General features: G+C 46.0%; 1 protein-coding gene across 1 annotated transcript; it reads right to left on the reverse strand.

The window, feature by feature from the left end:
• Nucleotides 1–1,824: 1,824 nt before the first annotated feature.
• On the reverse strand, nucleotides 1,825–2,868 carry LOC118220349 (the record flags this gene model as incomplete). Its single annotated transcript, XM_035404220.1, has 1 exon — nucleotides 1,825–2,868. A coding segment is annotated over one exon (903 nt), but the record flags the coding sequence as incomplete, so codon positions are not given.
• Nucleotides 2,869–24,237: the final 21,369 nt, after the last annotated feature.

Here is a 24,237-nt window from a genome sequence, read left to right on the forward strand (position 1 = left end):
AATTAACGCCCGCCAAATGCGGGTAGAATTCGGCAGTGTCCTGTAACTGCGTCACTCTTACTAGCCACTTTGGTGGGTGACCTTTTTCCTCAAAATGTATACTTAACCTTGTGTAAATACCTCACAGCTAGACCAATGAGGGTTTGTAGCTGGAGGGGAAGGCACCGCGTGTTCTCCCTTGGCTGGTGTGATTCAAAACCGGAGATGTTAGTTATTTTTCCTCTGTTCGTAAGAACAGGGCACAATTATAATTAAGAATGCACTGGTTCCGTTGCCACGGGTTAGATATGAAGGCGCTGCTTCATATCCCGCTTAAAACTGGCCCGAAACGGATCAGTAGCATTCAGGTTACTCTCCGTTCGCAAACGGGGCTATGCTGTCATCAGAGATATATCCGATCTGTCGCCGGACTGTCAATATCCCAATGGGAGCATCAGAATATTCACAAATGCGCGGAACAACACATCAAATATATCCATGACCACAGCAAGAAAGCATAACAGTTAATAGGTTTTACCCTCGTGATAATCTGACTCCATATTAATTAATAAGTTATGTTCCAAATTAGAATTTAGGCTTGATTTAGAATGGAACTCAGTTCGTCTGAAGTTCTACACCGAGGGTCAACGCAGTTTCACCCGGTACGCACCGCGGATACGCCCGTAACGACAATTTAACTAGCTGTTTGCAGACGACACAGCGGTTGTGAGATTTCCCTCATGGGGAGTATAACCTAATTAGGGTTCAGGGACTCCGAAAGGGCCAATATTGGTCATCCCAGGATCAACTTGGTTCTGCTGACGGTCCCGCCTTAACTGAAAACTTGGTGATCAAACAAGTCCAACGGGCAGTTCCCTAGTCATAATTGGGGGAAACCGACTTAGAGGGCTGTTACAAGAACGAAACATTGACCAAGACCACACAAATCAAGTCATTAACAGTTTTAATGTCAGGTAGGTTATACACTTAAAATAGTCAATTTGTAGTTACAGAATTTAGAAAATAGTCTAACAATCAAAGATAAAGATGAGCATACCTGACAGCAGTCTACACACAGAAAGAGTCTTGTGTGGGAAGTCTGATTGCAGACTCCCCGAGGGCCCTGTTCCTCTCCTATAAGAACCCAGCGGAAGGCAGGTGGATGTCGCCACAAAAGGCTCATAAAACCATAAATTTACTTGGAAGGGGAAGATTGGAATTTGGTTCAGACAGGATCAGACAGATGGATTTACTAGGAGGAGTGTCCCAAAAATACAGTTTACTTCCAAATTTATTAAAATAGATTTTCTATAGGTTTGCTGGTTTTAAAACCGAAACCAGAGCATCACTCGCACAGAGACCATAAAAACCATACCAAATATGAATATTTGTTCTTGTGTTTGTCATGAAAACTCTGAAAAACATGAAATAACTGTACAATCACTTACATGAACCAACTGCCAACTCTCAATGTCTTTCCACAGTGTATTAAGATTGCATAGTGTCGTGTAGCAATGTATTCAACCCCAATCTGGCATTATTTCCTAACAAAAAGTGTGCTTGAGTAAATTTCTTTCCTTATGAAGGTAGGGAGACAAGTTACCCAGTGACACCAGGTGAGGGCACTTTGGCTGTCCCTCAACTGTCCTGAGCAATTTGCCCCATTTCTATCATGTGATTTTATTACTTGCAATCTGAAACCTCCAGGACGTTGGGGTAATTTTAGAATTGCTTTCCCGTAGAAAAGAGGTGTCACCTGTTAACTGTCGCAAAACCAGATGCCAAGGTCTTACGGGCCACTCTGTCCCGACAATATCAGACTCTGCACCTGGCGAACTGCTTTACGACAGTCAGAGAGGAAATTCCACTCTATGCCTGTTCCCGTGGGCCTTACAGATTCCCCTCTCTGGCCCCGTGGGACAAACAGAACGCTGTCCCAGGGGTCACTGAAAATGCCCAACTTTGACAGCAGTCCAGGTCCGGTGTTTATGGTCTCAAGCCCGGCCTCGCTGGCAACTGGAGGGGGCTGAGAACCAATGCAGCATGAGTGGAGGTGCGCAGAGAGTGTATCAGGTGTCGAAAATAACAGCATTGAACCAGGGTGATGGTAAAGATGACTGCGCTAGCGATGACGCACCCTCGGAACACCCAATCCCACCAGGTGTACGCTTCCTGGGCGGACCGGGTAGAGGAGCTGGCCAGGATCTCCGCTGTTCTTTTGGCCAGATTCACCTCCACCTGAGCCTGGCTGATGTGGTAATTGGTGTCACGGATGATCTGTTCTACCAAACTCATTAGGTCAGTCAGGGCCCGCGTTCCTTGTTCGTAGAATGTGTCCTCCCACCACGGGGAGACGTCCACCTCCAGTGGAACTCGGCCTAGAATGTTGATCTGACCCATGGCCAAATCTTCCGTCACTTCCAAGCAGAAAGTGTGGTTTGCTGGACAGGTCAGACCTCCATACGAGAAAGAGTTCATCTCGCTGAAGACGCACCATTGTGTGTGGGAAACCTGGATAGCGTCAGCGTGGCCATGCAAAGACTGCACACTAATTAATTTGGTATCATTGGGAGAAAAAGGTTGTAAGGTGTTACAGGTACAGATGATATAGCTGGAGCTTTCATGACAACACATGCGAGTGGTGAATATGGTCTCTGTGCCCCTCATAGTGATATACCCGGTAAGGTGATCTAATTTTAGAACCTGATTCTTCACTACTACGCCGATAGAGCGTATGGTAGTGGAATTTGGGTACACCTGTTCTGGGTGAATTAAAGGAAAAGAAACAAAGAACCCAATACATTTTGTGTGGATGGTTATTGAAAATGATAGTATAAAAATAAAGAACAAAAAATAAAGAAAAACACCAAAATCATAAATTAAGACATATAAGACAAGTAGTGTTCAGAAACATACAATGCCTACATACATACATTTATTAAAAAGTTGAAAATTACTGGAATGGTAATTACTGTAAAATAGTTTAATTGAAGCAGACTGAAGAAATGTTGTCTAATACTATGTGTTAATGGTATAAGAGAAATTCATTATTGCACCAAGAAATTCATAGAATCACATAGGATAGTGTTTCTATTGTGTCCTATATGTGCGCTATTTGGGATTGGATGTGTGCTGGTTTGTGTGCTCTTGTTAGATTAGATGACTGTGAAGTTCTTAATGGGATGGGTGGATCCCCTAATGTAACAAATTGGGTGTTGTAAAATTTGCTCTGGTGCTACACCAGGGGGCCTGTTTAAAGTTAGGAGTTGGCTAAATGAGCTGCTGACATGTTTATGACCCCTTCAGAGATGTCCACCCAACTGGTCTGTCACCGATGCTTGAGGTGCTAACTTCTTGCCTGTATTTGTGCAAAGAAGAGAAAATCTATGTAGGGTTACTGTCTGCATAATTTGGGGGTTAAACCACAACTAACAAAAAATAAAAAGATGAAAAAACAAAAAGAAAATCAGTCTTGGGAGTGTAGGTTTACTGCTCCTTAAATATTCAACAACTGACAGAGAAGGGGGGGAAACAGAACAAGACAGACAGATGGGGAGAAGGGAGAAAGGAGGAGGAGGAACAGTAAATGAAAAGGAAGGAGGGAATTTAAGGAGAGGAAACTGTGAAAAACTAGAATAAAAGAGAGACCAGTAAGCCAGTCCTTGCCAAAAGATGACCCCTCTTTCAACATTTTAATGCTAAAAGACAAACTTGATGTAAACCTAGGAGTAAGTGCTTCTTCTCCTTATTTATTTATTTATTTGAGATATGTAGTTTGGAAGACTTCTTCCTTAAATAATTTTCATTGCAGGCACAGATGATACTGACCCTTATTAGTTGAGTTAAAGTTTGATGACATTATATTCATTTATGGCATTGACTGGCTTATCAATGGTTTGACAAAGATTCTAATATGTATATGTTGTGCTATGGTGAAATTCACACAAAAATACCATTAGATCTCTAGTATCTAACATGCCTTAGCTAATTTAATTGGCACCCAAATAAGTCTGTTAGTGAATTCTAACAGTTTCTAAATGGCGTGCACAGGCATGCGTTAATAATTAATATATTATTAGTTAATATTATTAGTTTAAATCCTCTGATTTCCTCCTTGTGCCGCTAAGACACACAGAATAAAAACCCAGATGAAAACAATAGGGTACACCAGAATTCACTACACTTTTTTGAAAGCGAGCTTTCTAAAGAAAGGTGAATGGTGGTACACCTATGCCTATATAATTTAATTTAGCTCTAGGCTAATGGTTATTTTATTTATAATAGACCAAAGTCTATTTTTTGTTGGTTATAGGCCATGTTGGAACTTTACCTTCTACACTGGCTTATCTCAACTGTTTCATAAATCTTCACCTATTTATTTAATTAATAGTACACCACTGTTTACTGAGACAGATAACACAGGACAAGGACCTTGGTTCCAGCACCTCAGAAATGCAGAAGTTCTGTGTCCTGATACCTTTTCACCAGTCTCAGAGGTCTTTAGACATGAGTCCCACATGTGGCAAATTCCAGACGGTCGCCACCCTTGTTGTAGCCTGCGGCTACACTTTCAGAGGGATGGAGACTTGCATTTGCCGTGGCACTCAGCGGTCCTGTGACATTACATCGGGCACGGTACTCAGAGGTTCAGTGACTACACTGGTACCGGCCTCGATCTCTGAGACTTAAAGTATGGTTTTCTCCGGACAGATACGAACAGTTTCAAAACTTGGTGCAGCTGCAGTCTGCACTGTCAGAGGTCTTGAGATGCGTGTACTGCCACAGGGCCATACCTGGGTTTAAGGATCAGCACAGACTCTGCTTTCAGGGCTGGAACTTCGAAGCCGAGGTTATGCACCTGATTCAGCATTCAGCAGTATTTCAATATTATTTAATTTAATTATAATAAGAAGCTTGCCACTTTTCCTGGGTTAGCCCCCTAGCAAAGTTCAAACTTCTTCGCGTGTGTATTCTGCGATTGCACACGCTTACTGGCAGCTATAAACTTTCTCGCTGTTCACAATCTAAATTCACTGGCTTTTCACCAGTGCCTCATTTCCTACAGTATTTGAGCAAAGCTTTCTGAGCCTCTGCGCAGAAACAGTAGTAAGCGCCTTGCATCAAAACTCCCTTTCTTTCTACAAACGTTTACATTTCCGTACACATAGGCAACCATCTACTGCTATAGGCTAGTTTGTTCTAGAACGCATTCTGCCGTATTAGCACAACACATTTCATAAAAACATGCCAACCTAAGCATCTCTCCTTCCCTGTTCATGAATTCCCCAAAGGGTAGTAGTATGGAAAATGCCTGGTTTCTACGGTCCCAGGCCTGTCTGGGATATGTCGATCCCCTGCACAGTGACTAAAAAACTCTCCCTAGCACAGGCTAATATACAAGAGAATTGTGTCACTCACCACACCAAGGATCGGGAAACCAGAGAAGAAAATGCGAGATACCCACAGTGAAGGGTATCACGCCGGGATGAAAAACACCAGCAGAAACTTCAGGGAACACTCCAGATACTCCATATCACGTCGGGGTCACCACTTGTAAATACCTCACAGCTAGACCAATGAGGGTTTGTAGCTGGAGGGGAAGGCACCGCGTGTTCTCCCTTGGCTGGTGTGATTCAAAACCGGAGATGTTAGTTATTTTTCCTCTGTTCGTAAGAACAGGGCACAATTATAATTAAGAATGCACTGGTTCCATTGCCACGGGTTAGATATGAAGGCGCTGCTTCATATCCCGCTTAAAACTGGCCCGAAACGGATCAGTAGCATTCAGGTTACTCTCCGTTCGCAAACGGGGCTATGCTGTCATCAGAGATATATCCGATCTGTCGCCGGACTGTCAATATCCCAATGGGAGCATCAGAATATTCACAAATGCGCGGAACAACACATCAAATATATCCATGACCACAGCAAGAAAGCATAACAGTTAATAGGTTTTACCCTCGTGATAATCTGACTCCATATTAATTAATAAGTTATGTTCCAAATTAGAATTTAGGCTTGATTTAGAATGGAACTCAGTTCGTCTGAAGTTCTACACCGAGGGTCAACGCAGTTTCACCCGGTACGCACCGCGGATACGCCCGTAACGACAATTTAACTAGCTGTTTGCAGACGACACAGCGGTTGTGAGATTTCCCTCATGGGGAGTATAACCTAATTAGGGTTCAGGGACTCCGAAAGGGCCAATATTGGTCATCCCAGGATCAACTTGGTTCTGCTGACGGTCCCGCCTTAACTGAAAACTTGGTGATCAAACAAGTCCAACGGGCAGTTCCCTAGTCATAATTGGGGGAAACCGACTTAGAGGGCTGTTACAAGAACGAAACATTGACCAAGACCACACAAATCAAGTCATTAACAGTTTTAATGTCAGGTAGGTTATACACTTAAAATAGTCAATTTGTAGTTACAGAATTTAGAAAATAGTCTAACAATCAAAGATAAAGATGAGCATACCTGACAGCAGTCTACACACAGAAAGAGTCTTGTGTGGGAAGTCTGATTGCAGACTCCCCGAGGGCCCTGTTCCTCTCCTATAAGAACCCAGCGGAAGGCAGGTGGATGTCGCCACAAAAGGCTCATAAAACCATAAATTTACTTGGAAGGGGAAGATTGGAATTTGGTTCAGACAGGATCAGACAGATGGATTTACTAGGAGGAGTGTCCCAAAAATACAGTTTACTTCCAAATTTATTAAAATAGATTTTCTATAGGTTTGCTGGTTTTAAAACCGAAACCAGAGCATCACTCGCACAGAGACCATAAAAACCATACCAAATATGAATATTTGTTCTTGTGTTTGTCATGAAAACTCTGAAAAACATGAAATAACTGTACAATCACTTACATGAACCAACTGCCAACTCTCAATGTCTTTCCACAGTGTATTAAGATTGCATAGTGTCGTGTAGCAATGTATTCAACCCCAATCTGGCATTATTTCCTAACAAAAAGTGTGCTTGAGTAAATTTCTTTCCTTATGAAGGTAGGGAGACAAGTTACCCAGTGACACCAGGTGAGGGCACTTTGGCTGTCCCTCAACTGTCCTGAGCAATTTGCCCCATTTCTATCATGTGATTTTATTACTTGCAATCTGAAACCTCCAGGACGTTGGGGTAATTTTAGAATTGCTTTCCCGTAGAAAAGAGGTGTCACCTGTTAACTGTCGCAAAACCAGATGCCAAGGTCTTACGGGCCACTCTGTCCCGACAATATCAGACTCTGCACCTGGCGAACTGCTTTACGACAGTCAGAGAGGAAATTCCACTCTATGCCTGTTCCCGTGGGCCTTACACTTGTCTGAAAATGACCATTTGAAAAGTTAATGCAGGATTCAATAATTTTTAAAAGACGTAACGGCACAAATTCAGAGGAAATAGTGGCCGTTTTTTGAGCAAAGCTTTTTTCAACATCGCGTCATATTACGTAACAAAAGGGAGTCTGCCTGCCTTAGCTAGCCTTAGCCCAATGTGCAGTATAGTAGTATTGAGTCTAAGCAGTCGTGATATAGTAAGTTGGTCTTTTTTCAGTAGTTTTATATTGCATTTCACCGTGTATCATCATGGTAAATTATTGTGTTTGTGCAGATTGCACAAACTCCAGCCTGTCAGGACATCTAGTAGCCTACACAATTTTCCTAACAGGAAAAGGAATGGTGCTAGCTTTCGTGCCTGGGTTCTTCTTTCACAACTCAAAAATCGTATTCCGTCATAGCAACAAGATAAACCCGACAATAGAGCTTGTAAGTGTAAACGTCACCAAGCTACTCCCCTCGTTTTCAAATTTGTCAATGGGAAAATGAATGGGGCAATTTTCAATAAGCAATATTTTTAGTTACAAGTCGGGAACCAGTTAGCTATTGGTATGTGGTACTCATGACATATGACTCATGAAATATAATATCAGCAGCACGATTGACCCATGAGAAGTACAAGGCACAACGATGTGTACGTTTAGTACGCTTAGGAACTACACATACTGGTACTGTGCTCATGACGCACGCTTATATCGTCACGGCTCAGCTGGAACACGCTTGCGCCCTTCTACTTCTAGTGTCACTTTGATATCGTATTTCAATTTAAAATGACTGGAAATAACAGATTTGTTACTGTGGTGTGGGGATGGCTGGTTTAAGCAGCCACACCTGCCCTGGGTCAAGCTAATTAGACCTGGCTAGTTAGATAATTGGTTATGAATTAGATAATTGGCCAGGCTAATTGGGCCCAGGAACAGGGGTGGCTGCACCTGTGCGTAGTGAGGTAATCAGTGCGCACAGGTTAAATCTGCCATCCCCACCCACACAAGGGAGTCTCTGTCATGACAGTGTTTTAACATCTGCTCCTTGGCAGTAACATCTTGCCAAACCCTTGCAAATAAATGTGGACTATTTGAACATCTTCTCCCTGTGTCTCTGTGCTGGAGGGCCCTTGGAAAGCCATTTCGGTGGCCTGTGGCAGGCGTGTTTGTCACAGTGGCGCCCAACGTGGGGCTGCTCCGGCACAGGAAAGAGGCACAGGAGGGCCAGCCGGGAAGCACACTGGAGGAGGGGCAGCTCAGGTGTTCCCGACAGGGCTTCGGGCGGACCCTCCAGGCCAGAAACAGGGAGCGGGAGATGACAACGGAGGGGAAGGAAGCGATCCTCAGCTGGGACGCTGGGGAGCTGGACCTAGCCGTGAAGGCAGGTCAGCTACGGGCGGTGCACGAGAGGTGGTCGCGCCGTGAGCTGGACTTGGCCGGGAAGGCGGGTCAGCTACGGGCGGCACACAAGCGGTGGCCGCGCCGTTTTGCTTCCTTTCTTGTCTGTTGGTTGTTTTAGTTCGTTGTTTTGGCCTGGTTGGGTTGCCCGGAGCCCGTGAGGGGGAAAGCCTGCACCAGCCTTCCAGCAGAGCCGACTGGCGGCCACCACACCTGCAAGGGTTCCTGGTCCCCAGCGCTACAAGGAAGCCAGCCCACCAGCCCAGCCACCCCACCACAGCCCCTGGAACAGCCCAAGCCCGGTGACGCCCCCACCAGCCAGCAGAGCAGCCCAGGACTTCCCGTGCTCCGGGAGGAAGGAGGAAGAAGGGCTGCCTTGTCGTCCGGGGGAGGGTCACAGCATGTACTGGACTGTTCCGGGGCCACCCACCCTGACTCTTTAGTGGAGTGTTTTGTTTTTTTTTGTTTTTTTTGGCTTTGTTGGGGGGGGGGGGGGGGGGGGTAGGCTTCGGCCAGGGATTCTCCCTGGCCTCAGTTTGGCGTTGGGGGTATGTGGTGTGGGGATGGCTGGTTTAAGCAGCCACACCTGCCCTGGGTCAAGCTAATTAGACCTGGCCAGTTGGATAATTGGTTAAGAATTAGATAATTGGCCAGGCTAATTGGACCCAGGAACAGGAGTGGCTGCACCTGTGCGCAGTGAGGTAATCACTGCGCACAGGTTAACTCTGCCATCCCCACCCACACAAGGGAGCCTCTCTGTCATGACAGTGTTTTACATCTGCTCATTTGGCTGTACCATCTTGTCAAACCCTCGTAAATAAATGTGGACTATTTGAACATCTTCTCCCTGTGTCTCTGTGCTGGAGGGCCCCTAGGAAAACCACTTCGGTGGCCTGTGGCCGGCGTGTTTGCCACAGTTACTATTAAGTTATATTGTTTATTTCACATCATAATTGTACGGTCGTGATGACAACAGGATTTCCTTTCAGGGATCTATAAAGTACAACCATAGATCGTATAAAAGAGTACAACCTAACCTAACTAACTTAAGACGTAATTTCAAATGGAATATAACGTCATATATATTTTTGTCACAACACAACAACAATATAGCTAGCCAGCATGGTTTTCGATAAATTACCGACAATATATATATAAAACTATTTATTAGAAATTGTCTATCTCTTGCCTACTGTACCTGTCTTGTCTAAGTGCACTGTGATTCTGATTTTCACAATGTGTGTATTCCTTTGTAAGTGCTGTGAGCAGACTGAATGTCTATGTTACACCGAAGCCTTGCAAAACGAAGTTTCCTTACATCGTGTACTGTACATCACATGGTTTGTAATGACAAATAAACCTGACTTTGACAGCTAGCTAGCTACCTGCTGATCCAGCCCTTCCTAACGTTAACATTAGCTAACCGAAACTTTATAAACGATATCTTTCATGCTGGCGCTGACAGACCCGCTAATCTACCCTGGCTGTATATGACCTGCTCTACATGGTTGGATTTGGAATGATTTTCTCCCTTCTTAACATTATTGTCCTGATCATTGAAAAAATGCATTAAGCTAACCAGTGACACCGCATTTGTCGTGGGTATAGCTAGCTAGCCACCGGTGTTGGGTGCAGTTAGCCCTATCTGCTGGTCCAGAGTCAGTTATTTTCTTCTCCTACTAATGGTTAAAGTTAGGACCTGGGAAGGGAAATCTGATCCCAGACCAGCAGTTAGGGGCAGCCAAGGCACCGCACTTGGCGGGTAGACTTACAAGCACACGTGGTTGTGACATGGATCCGTGCGACTGATTGATTTAGTGTAGTTCAGGACCACCAGCACATCGTAAATCTACATAAATCCGTTTGTTTCCCTCCAGAGATTGAAATAAACATAACCAAGCACATGCTACGGTAGAGAATGACGGTCCCAAAAAAATGTGAGAAATCTTTTATTTTTAATCGCTATAGATATTTTACAATCAATGATTTTTTAAAAGTTAATAGGATTTTAACATTGGGCTGTGACGTCACGAACCAGACGCCCCCTGGAGGCAATTTGACTTACAAGCTCAATAGCCCTAAGATAAGCCAATACAGCAATGAAAACCTTGCTCACTGAATAACGAAATAAACAATTTAAAAACATTTTACAAAATGATACCATGTCATTCTACAGTCAATATCTGTGACTAAATATTAAATAAATATACAACATTACCATTGGTTTTACGCGTAGAGATGTCGCTTTTGAAACGGAGTGGTCATATATTGTCTTGGACAATCCGTTTGTGAAATATTCGCGCATTTGTGACGCCTGGGTACCTTCCAAATTAGCTAAAATTTAAAATAGCTGTGCCTAATACCACACGTGTTGATTACAGCGTTGTCGCCCTTTTTAGTACGGTCTGGCTTGATTGACAATTAACTTATTCAGTAGGTGAGAGTATAAGCTTTCTAACGATGTATAACATGACTATTTTTGCTTTTGGAATAGCTTTTTATAGGTCAGCGTAACCAAATTTGTTCTCATCATCTTATTCACTTACGCATAGGCTACTCTGTGGTAGCAAAAAGACGCTGCACCTAACGAACCGTTGTCAAAGATTTTTCGTAATTTCTTGGAAAATACTATTATTATTATTAGTGAGAACTTTTGTGCATAGCTAAGCCATTTGTTTGCTGATAGACCTAGCTGACATCGTTTTCTGGAGGAAGACAAGCGGATATTGATTTACTGTCTCTGTCTCTATCTACGGAAAAAAAACTAGAGCCCGACCGATGCCAGATTTTTGGGTCCGATGCCGATCCCGATTTTGGAGAGTCCGAGCCCACTGATTACCGATGTTTTGACCAATATTTTGTCAAAAAGTGCAACATTTTCAAATCAATTTGAAAAACTTATATTTTATTAAAGTTTCTATATTTAAGAACATTTAACTTATAAGCAAACAAATAAAAATAAACACACAAAGAACTTTTTAGACAAAAAAAGTAAAAGATGATATTAAATTAAATATATATATTAACACCATCTTTAAGTGTGTGAAATCAAAATAACTCCACACCTTGCTTTTACTCCTTTCTTTTCCAGCCATCTATAAAAAATTAATTAAAAAAAAATCAGTTTCAAACATGTATTTTTATGAATATTATTATTATTGTTGTTGTTATTAATTTGTTATTATTATTTCTTAGTATCTATTCTCAGTACATTAATTATATTTCTTATTTTATTCCTACTACATGATCTCAAAGAGTAAGACTATCTAGCGAGCTTCCCTGTCCATAAGAATTAGGCAGTGAAAATAACTACAATGCGCTCTGACGCGTGCGACTAGATGACACACTTGCTCGCAATAACGCATTAGCTATTGACACAGCCTCATTATTTCTTATTATATATTCTCAGTAAGTTAAATGAATTATATTTTCTTATTTTATTTCTACTACATGATCTCAAAGAGTAAGACATTATCTAGCGGAGGTAAAGAGTGAATCAAGTGTAACGTTAGATGAAATTAAATTGACTGGATGAAATACGTTAAAAAAAACTACAATGCGCTTTCGTGCAGGTTACCCGCGCTAACTGTTGGTTGATTCACTTCTCCAACAGCAATCCTTCTCTCATGTTATCACGACAAAGCTAGATAACATGGCTTAAAATGATCCATGTTAGAAGTGTTTTATCTGCGTTTTTACTGTCTGGTTAGCTTGCTACGATGACGCGTGACTAGATGACACACTCGCTTACAATCACGCGTTGGCTATTTACACAGCATCATATAGTAGCTAATATCATTATCTCAGATTTAAAAAAAACAAATGTGTGATGCATTCAATCACCATTTTATTTTGGCTGGTTATTTATTTGAGAATAGAGCGATGTCCTCTGGAAATGTAGATCCTACGCTGCTTATGTGCTCACTGCCACTTCATAAAGGCTTGCTAGCCAGCTAGCTTGCTAAAGTGAACCAAATATGTTAGCTAGCTCGCTCGCTTGATAATGAGGATTGACTGGTTCTCCTCATACCACAACTCAATATCTCTCCTCTGACCATTACTCCTTCTAACCCTGGTCTGCTCCTGATCTCTTGGACGCCTAGCAGGCTCATAATTGTACGGTTGTGGTTCGTCATATGTGTTTGCATAAACATTTACAACCTCTTCAGTGTCAAAACTACCATTGAAATCCAATCTTCTTTATTGTTCAACTTGACAGGCTCTCCCTTTTGTTACGTAACTTCCGGTTTGGCGGTTTTTTAGATGCGGAAGTAAAATTCTCTCAGAAAAACGACTCCAGAAGTCACTGTAGTGTACATATAAGTATATTTTTATGAAAATCTAGTTCCTATGCCATTTTCCTACACATTGATTCACTGGGGTCTCCAAACTGCAATATGCCCTTTAAGAGGAGTGCCCTACTTGCCAAACTTATGTGTTGTCATATTTTTGGGGGAACACTTGATGATAGCTAGAGCAAGTAAAGTTGAATTTTTTGTCAAGCATGTTAAATATTTTCAATATCTGTTTCACAGCAGCAACACCGCTAAGGGAGAGAAGTTGAACGAAGATAACAAAACAACAGAGGAGGTAAATGTCATCCATTTATTATAGTTAGTGTTGTACGGTATACCGTAACTTTGGTACTTTTTCGGTACTTAAAAAAACGGTTCAGTATTAGAATTTTCAGACGCTTTAGGTCAAATGTAAAAGCCAGGGAAATGTCTCCCACATTACTGATTGAGAGGATGAAAGGTGTAATTTGTCTGAATCTTCGCTAGATGGCAGTAGCAACCAAGGTAGCCGAGTCAGGTGACGTGCGCTTGTGCATTCTGCTCGTTGATACAGAGCAAGCTTCGACTCAGTTCACTTCAGTAGGACCAGCGAGAGAGAGACAGAAAAGTAATGCCTCAGGCTCAGCATGTCTTCTGTTATGTAAGATTTTATGTCTGTTATTTAATATGGTGTTGTTCTAACACTGTAAGTGTTCTCTGGGAAAATGACCCTGCTACAGCATAGTGGACTTGGTGACACATATCCCTTGATAGCATATTTTGTGGGAGGCAAACACATGGTGACATTGAAACGTCACATTGTTTGCCAGTGTTGGGTGAAAAGACTCAGACTCTTAAATGTCCAACACCTGCCTTCATTCAGGTTGTTGATTTTTCTATTTTTGTCCAGATGGATTTGGTTGCCTTGAAAGTTATTATAGAAAACCGGAGTGAGAAGCTTACACTGTCCTCAGGAATACCCAGCACTGTGGAGCAGTTACATGAGACTGTGGAGGAGACATTTGGACTCACTGAGGATTTTACCCTGCATTACTTGGATGAGGACTTTGGTGATTACTTCACACTCCATTCTACCAACCAGATTAAACACAAGGAGACAATCAAAGTTGTGATCATTCCGTCAGTAGTGCTTACATTGACTACTCAGACTGAAAACCAGACAGATGTAAGAAATTTGAATGACAGTTCAAGCTCTGCTACTGATACAAGGGCAGATTACGAAACGGATGGCTCATCAGTGTCTTCACAAGACACTTATACTATCCCCTCGTGGAAGCCCTCATACGACAATATGGCCAGATGAAATTATTATTCCACTTTTCTCTGTGGCAACAGAGGCAGTACTGAGGAATTCCAATGAAGAATTTGTCAAAGATGGTACTGTGCTGAACAATAATCAGGTCAAGTCCGAAATCATGGAAAAATTAGCAGACTACATGTACAGCTACACAGCCTACCCCACAGGCCTTCAGATCAGTGAAGTGACAGAGGCTTTAGTCAAAAAGCACCCATGTCTAACAGAACCAGGCAGTCGTAATGGCTGTATTGGATGGAAGTATAGTCTTAAATACAAGATGGGAAATTACAGGTCGAAGCTCCGAAATCTTGGATTTCCTGAGGTTACCTGCAACTCACATAAGAACAAGCGCCCTGATGACAGGGCATCTGCAAAGAATATAAAGAAAGCACGGAAAGGAGAAGTGGTGTTTCTCCCACACTATCCTGCAGGAGACAGTAAGGAACCACAAGAGCTGGACCGACACCAACTAATCACCGAATCAAAGAAGAAAGACAGCACAGCCATCAATGACTTAATGTGCAGAACTTTTGCACATAGAAGACATGATGTCATTGTGGTAGGGTGGGCGTGGTTTTGCGTTGGCTGCAGAGAGAGAGTGGGCGGGGCGGCTCGCGGAACTCTGCGCCACAGCTGTTGGGGATTATTAATCAGCACTGATGGTTAATTGTTTGATTGATGGACAATGTGCTGATTACCTCGACAGTGAGCCTGGACGCTTAACCCTCTGGGGTCGAGAGCTCCGCCGGCGGAGCTCGACAAGATGAAATTAACTTTCGTTTCTATTTGGATGATTAACTTCACGTGCTGTTATCATACAGACGCAACAAAAACATTGACAGAAACCTTAGAATCGCGACTTTCCAATGCGCCCCTGGCAAATAATATAAATTGTTTTAAATGTTCCAAATTTGATTAATTAGATCATGTATGCTTCGCTAAACTTTACTCATTACTATGTGAATTTCGCTCAGCAGGAAGTCCGCCCAAATCGCATTCACATGTTAACAACATTATAATTACTCTCCATAGAAGGAGACTAAAGGAGGGGCGATGCGAGATCCATGTGAGAAATGCCAAGTCTGCGAAAGCGGGATAGAATGTCACAGAGTGTCGCCTAATTCACTTCTTTTGAGGTGATTTCGTTTAATTTTGGAAAATGGTCCGTCCGGAAGCCGACACTGTTGAAGAGCGGTGTCATTTCGAACAGCGAACTGATCCAGCTGAGGATCAACTTCATGCGTAAGCATATATCTTATGATCATATTGGTAAATATGTGTACTGTATTGCAACGTAGCTGTGTGTTTGTAGGAATATCCTGCAATGTGCCCGTTTGTAAATTCCCACACTACGAACGATTCAAACTATTGCATCTCAAAATTATAGGCTAGGCTCGCTGCGTCTGGTTGTGTTAGAAGTATCAGGTAGACTGTATGTTTTTCGATCATATTCGTAATAAATAGCTCATGCCTGGCGTGTAGTGGCGTGGCTAGGATTCTAAAACTGATGTCCTTGCACAATCGATATTAGCATACTCTAAGTAAGTTCGGGAAATAGCAATAAAATAACCACTTAGCTAAACAGACCTAGCCTAGTTCAGATTGAGGGATTGTTATTGATGAGTTGCGTGTAGTTTAGTTGGAATATCAGTGTTTATTTAGTTAAGCTAATGTTTTTTCGTTGATAGCTTGCATTATTTGTAAATGTGTGCTGTATTACATTCTCTGTGTGTTTGTAGGAATATTCACTAATATGCGTGCTTGTAAATTCCCACACTACGAATGATTCTAACCATTGCTTCTCAAAATTATAGGCTACCTCTCTGCGTCTGGTTGTGTCTGTTTGGTTCTTTGTTTGTATATGATGTCACATTTCATAAATTTTGTTTTCATTAGTTAGTGGTTTGTCCCTTTTTTGTAAAGCACATTTAATTTTCACCTGTTGAAGGAAATGTGCTATATAAATAAAGTTTGATTTGATTTCACATTTCCTAACAATTTTGTTTTTATTATATTTGCAGAGATGTTGATCAGGAAACACGGCCTAGTTCACCACTAGCTAAGAGGCCAGGCAGACGTTGCAAGAGTACACCAGTCTCATCTCATCTTCCATGCAGTTTACTTCAATAAATGTTCTAAAATCAAAAGTTGTCTTTGTTTCTGTCTTCTAAATGGGTCACTGAGTCTTTGTCTTAGTGGTGGGGAGGCATGCGGCCAGGTGTGAATAGCCTACTTAGCTGGCAGGTATTCCTACCCAATGCATATTCATTACAGAAAGGCCATTTGTCCTCCCATTCTCAGCTGGTGTTGAAAAATAGTAGTCACAACACTAACTTTTAGCAATTTATTTTATATTTCTCATTGGATTTGCTAAAATATTTTGTCATCTTTTGATACCCAAGACCTTGAAGAACACATTTCAGTGACCAAAAGTCTTATTCACAATTGTTTAGTGTGTATTATTACAACATTCCTGTGCATGTTCAAAACTACTGTTTACAGTTTGTGTGTTTTTAGAGCAGTTTACAATCCACACATTATTATGACCTACTTACTGCTGCCATATTGTTATAGCTGAGTTTGTGCTGAAAACAAAGATATGAAACACTTTGGAATCACTGTATATAAAGTTGATGAAATTTACACAAATTTCAGAGCATCGCACAATCACCAGTGTGCCTCATTTTACCCTTAGACCCCAGAGAGTTAAAATCTGGTCTACAGAGACAGAAGAGGACGGACTGGAGACGGAGGAAGAGCTGACGGACAGTCAGCAGTGAATTGTGTGTGTATACCGAATAGAAAGCCGCGTGGCGGCCGTAAAATAAAAAGACGCATTCGCGTCCAAAAATAAACTCTCGTCTCTCTCATCTCTTAAACGAGCAGTGGCACTCGGCTTGCTACAGTGGTGGCCCGTGTGGGGGGGACGGCAGGAAGAGAGAGAGAGAGAGAGAGAGGAGGTCAGAAATGGATCCAAACCGGTGCGAGACGGCGCAGCCTCTCGTAGCGCTGGCGTGGATGCTGGAGGGGATGGCCCAAATGCAGGAGCGGCAGGCGGCCGTACACGCAGAGCAGATGGAGGCTCTGCGTGCACAAGCCTCCCTCCAGACACAGGCGCTGCGACAGCTGGCTGCCGCTGGGGAAACAAGCTCCCGGGACCCGCCGTCCCGATCCCCTCTCCGGATCCACCTACCCAAAATGACCGCCGACGATGACATCCAGGCATTCATGGAGAGTTTTGAGGTGGCAGCGGAGGCGTGCCAGTGGCCCCACGAGGAGTGGGTAGTACACCTCCTGCCCCTCTTAACTGGGGAAGCCCAACAGGCGGCGCATGGGCTGCCGCCCGGAGATTACAAGACCGTGAAGAGGGCGATCCTGGACCGACTGGGCTGCAGCCCGGAGGATTACCGGCGCCGGTTCCGGACGGCGAACCTGGTGGCGGATGACCGTCCTTTCGCATACACCCAAAGGCTAACCCACATGGCCCGGCGTTGGCTGCAACCGGAGATCCGGTCCGCCGGGGGCGTGGTGGAGCAGGTCATCCTGGAACAGTTCCTGGAAGGGTTGCAGGAGGGAACGTCCAATTGGGTGTGCTGCCATCGCCCGACCAACCTAGAGGGGGCGGTCACCCTGGCAGAGGACCACCTAGTGCTATACCCAGCTCCCAGCAGCAAGCACGGCCGGAACCGGTGCCCAGGAGGAGACCCCCTCCTCGTACTGGCCCCTCCCCTGTCCCCAGGGCTCTGCCCTCTCCCTTCCCTCAAACTAATCCGATTTTTTCCGATTCCCTCTCCAGGTCCAGGCTCAGTGGCGGGGGGCTCCGGCTCGCAGAGGGCGCCTCAGACGCTCGGACCGGGGTGTTGGCGGTGCGGACAGCCGGGTCACCTGCGCCGCGATTGTCCACTTATGGAAGTGGGGCAGGTGGTCCGGGTGGTCGGGCCGCCCACTTCCGCTCCCGATCAGGAGGGAGCGTACTGCATCCCTGTAAGGGTGCAAGGGAGTGAACACCGGGCGCTGTTGGATTCGGGGGCTATGCAGTCCCTGATCCAACAAAACCTGGTTCGAACCGAGGCATTGGTAAAGGCACCCTGGGTTTCCATTCGGTGTGTGCATGGAGATGTGCACAAGTATCCGGTAGTACCCGTGGAAATTTGTTACCAGGGAAAAACGCATATCGTGAAGGCTGCGGTTAGCTCCCCGCTTGCGCATCCCCTAATCTTGGGTACTGATTGGGCGGGGTTTAGGGAGATTTCTAGAAACATGCTGGGGGTGCGATCACGACCGATAGGGAAGTGTGACGTGTGTGCTGTTGACAGTGGTGACGCAGGGCCGTCCGACGCGGCCGGGGTGGGGAGGGACCCAGGCGAGCCTCCGGTTGAGACTCCCCGGGGTCCTGTATTCCAACCCGCGGAGGATTTCCCACTCGAGCAGTCTCGGGACGACACCTTACGCTTTGCCTATGACCAAGTGATGCGTATTGATGGTCAGCAGGTGCGCCCCGATGCAGTATTCTCGCACCGTTATTTTTCTATTATTAGGGACAGGTTGTATCGAGTGTGTCGTGACGCTCAGACCGGTGAAGAAACGACCCAGCTGTTGGTACCCAAAAACTGCCGGGAAATGGTTTTCCAGGCGGCTCATTACAACCCCATGGCGGGACACTTAGGGTATGATAAGTCACTACACCGAATAATGGCTCGGTTTTACTGGCCGGGCATTTGGGCGGACGTACGTCGGTGGTGTGCGTCCTGTCCCGAATGTCAATTAGTGAACGCCCCGGCCACCCCAAAAGCGCCTTTGCGCCCACTACCCTTAATAGAGGTTCCCTTTGATAGAATTGCTATGGACCTCATCGGGCCATTTGAACGGAGCACCCAGGGATACCGTTTCGTGTTGGTCTTGGTGGATCATGCGACCCGGTATCCCGAAGCAGTGCCGTTGCGCAATATTTCAGCTAAGAGTGTTGCACAAGCTCTGTTTCAAATTATCTCCCGCGTCGAAATCCCGAAAGAGATTCTGACTGACCAGAGCACTTCGTTTATGTCACGTACACTAAATGAGCTATACGGATTACTGGGCGTTCGCTCTATTAGAACCAGTGTATACCATCCCCAAACAGATGGGCTTGTGGAGCGGTTTAATAGAACTCTGAAGTCCATGATTCGAAAGTTCATTCACAACGATAGCCGAAATTGGGATAAATAGTTAGTCCCTCTATTATTTGCAGTGCGGGAGGTTCCCCAGGCCTCCACGGGATTTTCTCCCTTTGAACTATTATTCAGTAGAAAACCTTGGGGAATATTGGACCTAGTTAAAGAAAGCTGGGAGGACGGTCTAAGCCCCAGCAAAAATGAGGTGCAATACGTCATGGACCTGCGAGCAAAACTCCATACACTGGGTCGGTTGTCACGGGAGAATTTGCTCGAGGCTCAGGAATGTCAGCAGAGGCACTACAATAGAGGGACGAAACTACGACAATTCTCGCCGGGAGATAAAGTCCTGGTATTACTTCCAACCTCCAGTACAAAATTACTCGCCAAGTGGCAAGGGCCCTTCGTGGTCACACGACGAGTTGGGGAGGTTGACTATGAGGTGGAGCGTGCTGATAGAGAGGGAGCGGAACAGATTTATCACCTCAATTTATTAAAAGCAAAAAGAGGTGGTGGCTGTTTCTCTGGTCAAGGTGGATCAGGAGAGGGACGAGCTGGGGCCGGAGGTAGCAAATTCAATCAATCAGACCCCACCCCTTTCAGATAGCCACCTCTCGCCAAGTCAGAGAGCAGACCTTGCCCTGTTGCAAAAACGGTTTGCGGATGTGTTTTCTCCCCTACCAGGACGCACGAACCTCATACACCACCATATCGACACCCCCCCGGGAGTAACGGTACGTTCCCGTCCCTATAGACTGCCGGAGCACAAAAAGAAATTGGTGCAGGCAGAAATAAAGGCCATGCTGGAGTTGGGTGTAATAGAGGAGTCCCACAGTGCCTGGAATAGCCCCATCGTGCTGGTAAGTAAGCCAGATGGCTCTATTCGGATCTGTGTGGACTATAGGAAAGTAAATGCTGTGTCACATTTTGATGCCTATCCTATGCCTAGGGTCGACGAACTCCTGGATCGGCTGGGCACGGCTCGTTTTTTTTCGACACTGGATTTGACTAAGGGCTATTGGCAGATTCCCTTGTCTGCAAAGTCCAAAGAGAAATCGGCTTTCTTCGCTCCGGACGGTTTGTACCAATTCCGAACACTTCCGTTTGGGTTGTTCGGGGCCCCAGCCACCTTCCAGCGCCTGATGGATCGGCTGCTGCGTCCGCATGCTGCGTATGCTGCTGCCTATCACAGTAGCAGCTGGGCACAGCATATGCAGCATGTGGGGGGGGTGCTCGAGTCCTTGAGGCAGGCGGGGCTCACGGCTAACCCAAAGAAGTGTGCGATTGGCCGAGCGGAGGTACGGTATTTGGGGTACCACTTGGGAAGTGGACAGGTGTGACCTCTGGTGGATAAAATCGCGGCGATTGCGACCTGTCCACGACCCAAGACGAAAAAAGAGGTGAGGAGGTTCTTGGGGTTGGCCGGCTACTATAGGCGGTTTATTCTGGCGTTTTCACAGCTGACCAGCCCCTTGACTGATTTAACTCGCAAAGGTGCCTCAGATCCGGTCCAGTGGACGGAGCCGTGCCAGCGAGCGTTTGAGAGGGTAAAGGAAGCCCTCTGCGGGGAGCCGCTCTTGTTCACCCCTAATTTCTCTCTTCCTTTTATCCTGTAGACCGATGCATCAGACAGAGGGCTGGGGGCTGTTTTGACCCAGCAGGTGGAGGGAGTTGACCGCCCGGTGCCGTACCTCAGCCACAAACTATCCCAGCGGGAGGCGAGGTACAGCACGGTAGAAAAGGAGTGCCTCGCCATCCGGTGGGCGGTCGGGTCCCTGCGCTACTACCTGCTGGGTCGCCCATTCACCCTCTGTTCGGACCACGCTCCCCTCCAATGGCTCCACCGCATGAAGGATACCAACCCGCGAATCACCCGTTGGTATCTGGCTCTACAGCCCTTTAATTTCAAGGTGGTTCATAGGCCGGGGGCGCAGATGGTGGTGGCGGACTTCCTCTCTCGCCCCGAAGGGGGTGGGGGGGGGGTCGGTCATCGGCCGGATGGCTCCCCGGCCTAAGTCGGGCGGTGGGGGTATGTGGTAAGGTGGGCGTGGTTTTGCATTGGCTGCAGAGAGAGAGTGGGCTCTCGGAACTTTGCGCCACAGCTGTTGGGGATTATTAATCAGCACTGATGGTTAATTGTTTGATTGATGGACAATGTGCTGATTACCTCGACAGTGAGCCTGGACGCTTAAAAGCTGGTCTACAGAGACAGAAGAGGACGGACTGGAGATGGAGGAAGAGCTGACGGACAGTCAGCAGTGAATTGTGTGTGTATACCGAACAGAAAGCCGCGTGGCGGCCGTAAAATAAAAAGACGCATTCGCGTCCAAAAATGAACTCTCATCTCTCTCGTCTCTTAAACGAGCGGTGGCACTCGGCTTGCTACAGTCATCAACCAACAAATCAGCATCAAAGACATCAAGGACAGATGGCCTGCCTTGTTTGATGTCTCACAAACTGCTGTCCCTGTTCCAAGCGAAGAAGGGTGCTGCAGGAGAGCAACATCGGGCACAAATGAGTATTCTACTTCAGGTATTCAAATTTTACCCCTCACCTATTCAGTTACTTCCTTAACTGCCTTAATCATAATTCTACCTGTCACATTCACATTTCTTTCCTTCGTGTAAGTTAATTACCATCACTAATTACTTTAGATTCATTTATCCTAATCAGACAACTCCTCCTTATCCCCCTTGACTTTCCCTCCTGTTCCTTCCTTGCTTATTTGCAAACTTCTCATATTATTCCTCCTGTCCTCCTGCCTTCCTTAACAGTTCTTGCTTTTTAGCTGCGACCGGCAGCTCTATAGCTCTGTCTGTCGGTCGGTTGGTTGGTCCACAAAAAGTGTCCCACCCTGTAGCAGCCAGTTGTCAGGAGGCTGACATTTGGCATGGACGTTGGTCATGACCGGAAGGTACAGCTGAGTAACTTTCAGGACGATTGACCAAGAGGGAGCGTGGCAATGGGCGTGGCCTCCTGAAAAGAAAAAGGCGCATAACTCCTGAATAGATTCACAGATTTGCACAAGATTTTGTGGAAAGGTTGGTCATGAGCCAAAGAAGAGGTCACGTGTTTCTGTGAGGGTGTGTGCGTGGATGCATGCACACATGGATGCATGCACGTATGCGGTCGCAGCTATTGTGGATTTGCACTTGTTCTTCCTTAGTTTTCTGTCCTTAAATCTCACATCTTTTAGACACCCCACCACCACATCCATTTATATTCATCCATCTGCATTGGCTTCCTCCTGTTCTTCTGCGCCATATTCCAACTTTTCCATGTTTTGTTTTATTCTTGCGTCTACTTTGCATCCCTCCACAAATACCAGTGTGACAAACACGCCTGCCACAGGCCACCGAAGTGGCTTTTCTTGGGGCCCTCCAGTACAGAGACACAGGGAGATGATGTTCAAGCAGTCCACATTTATTTGCAAGGGTTTGGCAAGGTGGTACAGCCAAATGAGCAGATGTAAAACCCTGTCATGACAGAGAAGGCTCCCCTGTGTGGGTGGGGATGGAAGATTTAAGCTGTGCGCAGTGATTACCTCACTACGCACAGGTGCAGCCACTCCTGTTCCTGGGTCCAATTAGCCTGGCCAATTATCTAATTCTTAACCAATTATCCAATTGGCCAGGTCTAATTAGCTTGACCCAGGGCAGGTGTGGCTGCTTAAACCAGCCATCCCCACACCACATACCCCCAACGCCAAACTGAGGCCAGGGAGAATCCCTGGCCGAAGCCTACTCCCCCCCCAGCACTCCAACCAAGCAAAAAAAAAAAAAAACCAAGCGCCCTTAACACTTTAAGGGCCCCGGAACAGTCCAGTACATAGTCGTGACCCTCCCCCGGACGATGAGGCAGCCCTCCCCCCTTCTCCTCCCTCTCGGAGCGCGGGGATTCCTGGGCTGCTCAGCTGGCTGGTGGGGATGTCACCGGCTTGGGCTGTTCCAGGGGCTGTGGTGGGGTGGCTGGGCTGGTAGGCTGACTGGGCTGGTGGGCTGGCTTCCTTGTGGCGCTGGGGGACCAGGAACCCTTGCAGGTATGGTGGCCGCGAGTCGGCTCTGCTGGAAGGCTGGTGCAGGCTTTCCTCCCTCACGGGCTCCGGGCAACCCAACCAGGCCAAAACAACGAACTAAAACAACCAACAGACAAGAAAGGAAGCAATACGGCACGGCCACTGCTTGTGCGCCGCCCGTAGCTGACCCGCCTTCCCGGCCAAGTCCAGCTCACGGCGCGACCACCTCTCGTGCACCGCCCGTAGCTGACCTGCCTTCACGGCCAGGTCCAGCTCCCCAGCGTCCCAGCTGAGGATCGCTTCCTTCCCCTCCGTGGTCATCTCCCGCTCCCCGTTTTTGGCCTGGAGGATCCGCCCGAAGCCCTGTCGGGAACACCTCAGCTGTCCCTCCTCCAGTGTGCTTCCTGGCTGGCCCTCCTGTGCCTCTTTCCTGTGTCGGAGCGGCCCCACGTTGGGCGCCACTGTGACAAACACGCCTGCCACAGGCCACCGAAGTGGCTTTTCTTGGGGCCCTCCAGCACAGAGACACAGGGAGATGATGTTCAAGCAGTCCACATTTATTTGCAAGGGTTTGGCAAGATGGTACAGCCAAATGAGCAGATGTAAAACCCTGTCATGACAGAGAAGGCGCCCCTGTGTGGGTGGGGATGGCAGATTTAAGCTGTGCGCAGTGATTACCTCACTACGCACAGGTGCAGCCACTCCTGTTCCTGGGTCCAATTAGCCTGGCCAATTATCTAATTCTTAACCAATTATCCAATTGGCCAGGTCTAATTAGCTTGACCC

The sequence above is a fragment of the Anguilla anguilla genome, chromosome 2 (assembly GCF_013347855.1).
Source record: "Anguilla anguilla isolate fAngAng1 chromosome 2, fAngAng1.pri, whole genome shotgun sequence".
NCBI classification, from domain to species: Eukaryota; Metazoa; Chordata; class Actinopteri; order Anguilliformes; family Anguillidae; genus Anguilla; species Anguilla anguilla.